The 7,117-nt window shown below is 31.5% G+C and overlaps 1 protein-coding gene across 1 annotated transcript; it reads left to right on the plus strand.

Moving 5' to 3' along the window:
- Positions 1–4,710: 4,710 nt before the first annotated feature.
- On the plus strand, positions 4,711–6,385 carry LOC141717050 (phenolic glucoside malonyltransferase 1-like). Its single transcript, XM_074519173.1, has one exon. The coding sequence runs from the start codon at positions 4,792–4,794 to the stop codon at positions 6,208–6,210; it is 1,419 nt and encodes a 472-aa protein (XP_074375274.1). The 5' UTR covers positions 4,711–4,791; the 3' UTR covers positions 6,211–6,385.
- The last annotated feature ends 732 nt before the right edge of the window (positions 6,386–7,117 follow it).

The following is a 7,117-nucleotide window of genomic DNA, read 5'->3' on the forward strand; positions in this document are numbered from 1 at the left end:
TGATACCAATTGTTAGGCCCTTTAATCAACTGTAGGGGGGGTGAATACGGTTAATACAATCAATTCGACAAAACTTCAACATAATCAACAGTTTTTATATTAACTGATAAAAATTTATTACAAACGTACTCTTTCGAAAGGATGAACAAATATCATTGAAAGCTGCTAGGTTATGCGAAAGATATAACAATATCGCAATGCTTATAGCATGAACCTAATTTGTGCTTTATATAGAGTACAACTACACAATATATATGGAACCCTATTCTATCAACAACAAGAAAACCTATACAATTGCTTCCAAGATAAAATCCTTCACCGCCTTGAGTTCATATTTCCTTTTCCTTATCAAAGATCAACTGATGTGATAAATACTGATTTCATCATCCGTTGACATCATCATCCGTGGATTTCCTTATCTGTCGATATCAACATCTATCGATGTCATCGTCATCCGTTGACGTAAGTTCTGATATGAACTTCTGATAGTTTCAGCTTGATATCATCAAATGCTCCTAACAATTCTTTAACTTGTTATAGTACTCAACAACTGAATCATCATTCTGAACTATATACATCAAATACTTATGAATCTCATATAACTGACGAGCATTGAAATGACCATAACGTTCCTGAATCTCTAACCACAAATCTCTTGCAGATGGAGTAAATATGAAACTCTTCGCAATAGACTTGTCAATTGAATACAACAACCAACCAGTGACCATATAGTCATTGCGTATCCATTTCTGAAGATCAACTGAATCATCATCAGGACGAGATAGAGATCCATCAATGAAACCGATCTTCTTCTTAGCACCTAGAGCTAACTGAACACTTTGACTCCAATTCACATAGTTATTTCCAGAAAAGATAATCTGACCTAATTGAGTATTAGAATTATCATTTGATGAAAGAAAATATTGATCATTGTAGTTAACAGCAGTATTCAGTCCTAAATTTATATTCTATGTTTGAGAAGTAGATGTAGTCATAACTGTTTGATGCGCGAAAGAAGAAACACGAAACAAGACACTGATATGATGCAGATTCAATGAAAAACAATAACAAATCTGATACTTATGCAGATTTGTACAAAATAACAAGAAAATAGCAAAAACGAAACAAAAAATGAAATTTCAAACCAGATTTTAATGGAGGAAATGTGAAAAAAAACTGTATGAACACCTCAGTGCTCTGATATCATGAGAAGATGAAGACCATTCTTTATCTTGATTGTAGAAAAACGAAAAAAAATATTATATTACGAATCAAAGTCTTACGAGATCTGAAAAATAAGCTCGTACTCTAAACTAACTCTACAAACTAATATATACAAAACTAGACTCCCTCTCTCTTTCTAACAAACTTTCCTGCTTCTTTTAAAACTTTTAACCAACCTTAACTTCTCTTTTGACTTTCATAATTGATATCTCAATACATATGATCAAAGATGTGTAGAATTATTCTTACCACATCATCAAATAACCTAATAATAGACTGTATAGAGATTTCCTTTAAATTTAATTATATAAGTTGAATAAAATCTTTGTTAAATATGATTTTTTTTTTACCGTAAAATAGAAGTAGCATTAAAATGTAAGAGCTATTTTAATACAAAAAACATTTTTTAGTATCAAATTGTAACAATAATTATAATTATTTTACTGTAATATTGGATTTCCTCTAAACACAAGACCATTTTCAAGCTGTTAAGAAAAAGCCTCTATGATTGTACTAAGCTTCAACCCTATATCATATACAACATACTTGCCGAAATTTTTTGTAATTTTAATATTGATTGGTAAATATCAGTCTATAGAGTAAATTGTGGAGGATCTAACCAATACAATGAGTAAATTGTGGAGGATATTATGGAGAAGACTTGCTACAGATACTGAATCAAATTGATTTTGTTATTTTTTTGTCAGGAAATTGATTTTGTTATATTATACAACAAAACTTTGTTATATTGGTTTGGCATGATTAAATTTTTTATAATATTCGTTCATCCCAGTTATTGCACGTTATTAGCAAAATTGTTAGGTAGATTGATATCATGTGTACTATTATCATTTTTAGTCGAGAAAGTGACCGCCTGACAAATCGAGCAGAACTTTTTTAGGTACGATATGTACAATCAAATCAATCTTTGAGGTTAATGTAATCAATTCAGTCCTAGGGAGAACTGTTGGGCAAGTTAGCTATTGAGAGCAAGTGTTTTAGAGCATTTATAATTGATAAAAAAATTTAGTTAAAAATATATCAAAAATATTATAAATAAATATTATAGAGATGTTATAAAATTAATCATGTATTTCTGTTAGCTAAAATTTTAGCCAACCTCCCTCACTATATTTATCAAACATAAACATACTTGTAATTAAATTACATATAATCTATTTACTATATCAAAATTATGTATTTTATTTATAATAACTTAAAATGATAAAAATATATTATTTTTAATATATAGCCAATTATTATACTCAACTCCACTATAGTAAATCAGCTAATAAATTCAACAAATTTTACATAGGTTTGTGTCCATTACTATACACTAAACACAAGTTTCTATAACTTCTATAAATTTAATTTGTTCTATTGACCAAATAATAATGGACCTTGCATTTACAACAAATACAACAATTAAATCACTCCAAACTTTACAACAAATACAACAATCAAAACACTCCAAACTTTACAACAAAAATAATAATCAAAACACTCCAAATTTTATAAGTTTCGGTATTTAATATCTGCTCATGGCACACACTATAAATGTTGTTAATGACATCTTTAGGTAACCTCAATATTAATTAAAGAGAGGTAAGTATATAAAATAAATTATAAGAATGATAAATAAAATTTTCAAAATATACGAAAACGTTAAAATATGACTTAAATGGGTAAATGTACCAATAATTATGTATTTCACCTCATTTGGATTGCGAATTACTCCCTGATAAAAAATTGCCTATAAAATATTAAGAACACTTAAAAATTATATTCACCCCAATATGAAACATATTTTAAAACCTATTACTTCTATTTTTATACATTTACAATTATTCGATAATTTAGTTATTTCACTTAAAAATAAGACATAGAAATAAGGGAAACGATATTTCCACATCCAAAATTTCATTTTCAGAAATATAGAAGCATGAAAAGACAAGATTGCACTCATATTAATTTTTTATTTTGCTTTTTATGAAATATTTGGGAAGCATATTTGTCTTTTCACATTTATCTTTTTCTAAAATAAAATTTTAACTCCGAAAATAATGTTTTCAAGAAACAATTACTCTAATCAAATCAAAAACAAGAACAGCAGCATTCGGCGGTTCATCATTAATCCCTTACAGAGCCACCTACCATTCCGTATTGTACCTGCCATTCTCTATGCTTCTCGAGTACTGTGATCTGTGTTGGCATTAAAATGGTACTCCATCTTTCCCGATTGATTATTAATTTACGTCTAATCTATAAGATCAAATATAGTTATGAGTGATCACGTTGGATTCGTATTTATGAATACTTTAATATAATGAAGTTTTTATATTTAATAATATTACGAAATTAAAAATATTAACAATTAAAAGCATGGATTGGTAAACGTGTCCAACACAAATAAGAAATGTTTTTATGGACGTAGGGAGTACGAGTTATTTTATTCATTAGAGCAACTTCAAGAACTTACCTATTAGGAGTCCCAAATTATAATATAAGAGCAAGTTCAACAGCTCCCTTATATGACTATTAAGTTCAATTATAAGGATTTTGACAAAAAATGCACTCCAACAGTATCTTAGTACTTCCTTATATCACTAAGACATGGGTTTCATTCTTTATCTTTAAAGAACTTGTAGCGCTCCCTTATAACATTTTTAGCAATAAAAAATTCAGTTTTCTCTCTTCTTTTTACATTTATCTCTCTTTGTTCCACTTTTTGTCCATATCCTTTTAAATTTTATTAATATAATAATAAGGAAGGAAGATAATGATCATTGTTGGAGTTGAAATTCAAAAATAAGGATCATTGTTGGAGTTGAAATTCAAAATCATGTCTTAAATCACTGAGAGTTAATATTTTATAATATTAATAAGGAACTCACTAGAACACTATTGGACTTTCTCTAAGGAATAAGAGAAAAAAAACATTCCAACAGTATCATAATGATTCCTTAAATTACTAGAATTCACTAAGATCTTGTTCCAATTTTTTATCTTTAGCTAACCTATATGCTCTTCTAACTTTTATTTATAATAAATATTTAAATGAAGTATTTTCTCTTTTTTCACTTTTTGTATACTTTTTAATGATAAAATATTATATAAGAAATGTTGTTGGATATTAGAATAGATATTAATGTTTTTAGTTATTAGGATCCAATATTTTATTTTAAATTGAGAGAAAGAGTTAAGAAACGGTTCGTATTCCCATTAATAGAATAGAATCTCATTCGGGTCCCACAATTTTCATAGAACAGAGGAAACCCTTTTTCGAGATTAAAAGAAAGTTTATCCTATTATTTCTCATTGAAAAGGCAGGACACGTGATTTTAAGTGTATTCATTCACTAGTAAACAAAAAAAAATCTTAACAATTTTTGTAAGAAAAAATCTTAAACAATTAATTAATTCCAGTGAAAGTGAAGGTTAGATCTCGCAAGGCTTCTTCATTAAATTTAATCTGACCTTATCCTGATAAAATAAGTAATGTGTGCTGGGAGTAGGTAGCATAAAACAAGGCGTTTTGGGGCATATATAGGGCAGCAATTTTGGAGAAATGGCTAGTGTAGTAGGCAGCAACATGGTGACTGTTGTTGAGCACTGCAGCATTTCTCCACCACTTGATCACTCTGTTACCCAAAAGCTCTTGCCCCTTACATTTTTTGATCTGTTATGGCTTAACTGGCCCTCGCTTAGCCGTGTTTACTTCTACGAATTACCCTGTTCTACAACTGATTTTAAGCAAACACTCGTTCCACGTCTCAAGAAATCACTTGCCTTGACTCTTAAACACTATTTTCCCTTCTGTGGTAAACTTATAATTCCCACTACTCTTTCTCACAATACCACTCCTGTGATTCGTTACTTAGAAGGGGACTCTGTTTCGTTGACGATAGCTGAGTTCAGTGGCACAAGTTCTAAAGGATTCGAGTATTTATCTGCAAATCATGCTCGTGATGTTGATGAGTTGCTTTCTCTTGTTCCTCAACTCCCAACAGGTGATACTAATACAATTGAAGGCGACATTGTTCAGATATCTCCGGTGTTATCTGTTCAGCTGACATTGTTTCCTCACCAGGGATTCAGCGTTGGATTCAGAAACTCCCATCTTGTTGCTGATGGAAAAACTCTGTGTAATTTCATTGCGGCGTGGGCTGCTATTAATGCTAAGCAACTTCACTGCGAAGATGATTACGATGATATGGATATTATCCCGTTTTATGACAGGAGTGTGATTAATGACCCGAAGAATATGGCTTCCATTTTCTTGAAAGTTGGTTTACGCATGGCAGAGGAATTTTCTAAAGCTCCTGCTCCTAGTAATATAGATCTTGTTCAAGCCACGATTAAAATAAATGGAGCTCAGATCCAAGGACTCAAAGACTTGGTGTTGGCCAAGTTACCACATGTATCAACTTTTGTTGTGGTATGTGCCTATGTATGGACTTGCATGGCAAAGGCAAGCATTGCTCTAGGACAGGGGATTGATAATGAAAACCAAGTACACGAGCATTTTATTGTAGCCATAGACACCAGGGCTCGTCTAGATCCACCAATTCCTTCAAATTATTTGGGAAATGCGGTTTGTCCCGGCGTGACAACCCTGAAGACCAGCCGATTGGTAGGACAAGAAGGCTTCGCATATGCTGCCGAAGAAATAAAAAAGGCTCTCCATCAACAGATAAACAATGAGGAGGGAGTGTTGAAAGGATTAGATGTGTTTTTTCATTTTATGGAAGGGATCAATGGGCACAAAAACTTTGGGGTTGCTGGATCTCCGAAATTTGACTACTATGGTACAGATTTCGGGTGGGGAAAGCCTAAAAAATATGAGGTTATCTCCGAGAAATTTGCACTGGTTGGATCCAGGGATTCAGATGGAGGTCTAGAAATTGGATTATGCTTCTCAAAAAATGAGATGGATGCTTTCACTACCATCTTCACCCAAGGATTAGTCAATTCACACTACAACTGAACCAATAAAGCAGTCAGGCTATTTCAAATGGGCAGCAGCAGCACCCTATTTTGTAATAAAGTTCCCAGGCTAATTCGTTCAGGTTATCTGGCAGACTAGCACTGAAGTTTTTTCATGCTTCCTGATTTTCTCTCATGAGCTTTGCTACTTGCAGGTCTTTTCATGTTTCTTGATCTTCTCTTTCTCTATCTAGCTAATTGTTGGGTATAATTCTAACTACATAGTAACAATAAGCAGTTATATATATAATAACAAGAACACGACAAATAACTAACTAACGAAATAAAACACGAAGACAATAACAAACTGTAAAGACTGTAATTGACAAAGAAAGTAAAAAAAACTTATCTTTTATCGCTTTCCAAATTCTGATAAGAAGAAGAACACAACAGCTGAGTCGCCAAACCTTTCAAGAGGACTTAACTGTTCTTGAAGAGATTATTGCCCCCCATTTAAGCTGTGATGGAATGCAGCAATATCGCTTCCAGGATAAAACAACAACAGATCAATCTGGCCACAGAACCAACAGTGATCAACGGCGACTCGCACCTCAGTTTGCCCAAAAAAACCTATGCAACTCATATATGTTTGCGAGGTAGGCACCGAGACTTGTGTCATTTTAATCTCAAGTATACCTTTCAATATATAGGCATCTCAAGTTGCTCTTCTTCTATTTTACTCGATTAAGTAAACAAAATGGGTTTTCCTTATTATTTATATTATATCCTCATTAATTAATATTAATATTACAAAATATATTCAGAGTATGATTAAAATAATCCTTACTCAATATATTTTATATTAATAATTAAATAATCAATATAAATAATTAAACTTGTAATAGAAAAGAAAAATATATGAGTTCCCACTAGCACTAGGTCACACAAGCATTACACTTATGCTAGTA

This window comes from Apium graveolens, chromosome 4 (assembly GCF_009905375.1).
Source record: "Apium graveolens cultivar Ventura chromosome 4, ASM990537v1, whole genome shotgun sequence".
NCBI lineage: Eukaryota > Viridiplantae > Streptophyta > Magnoliopsida > Apiales > Apiaceae > Apium > Apium graveolens.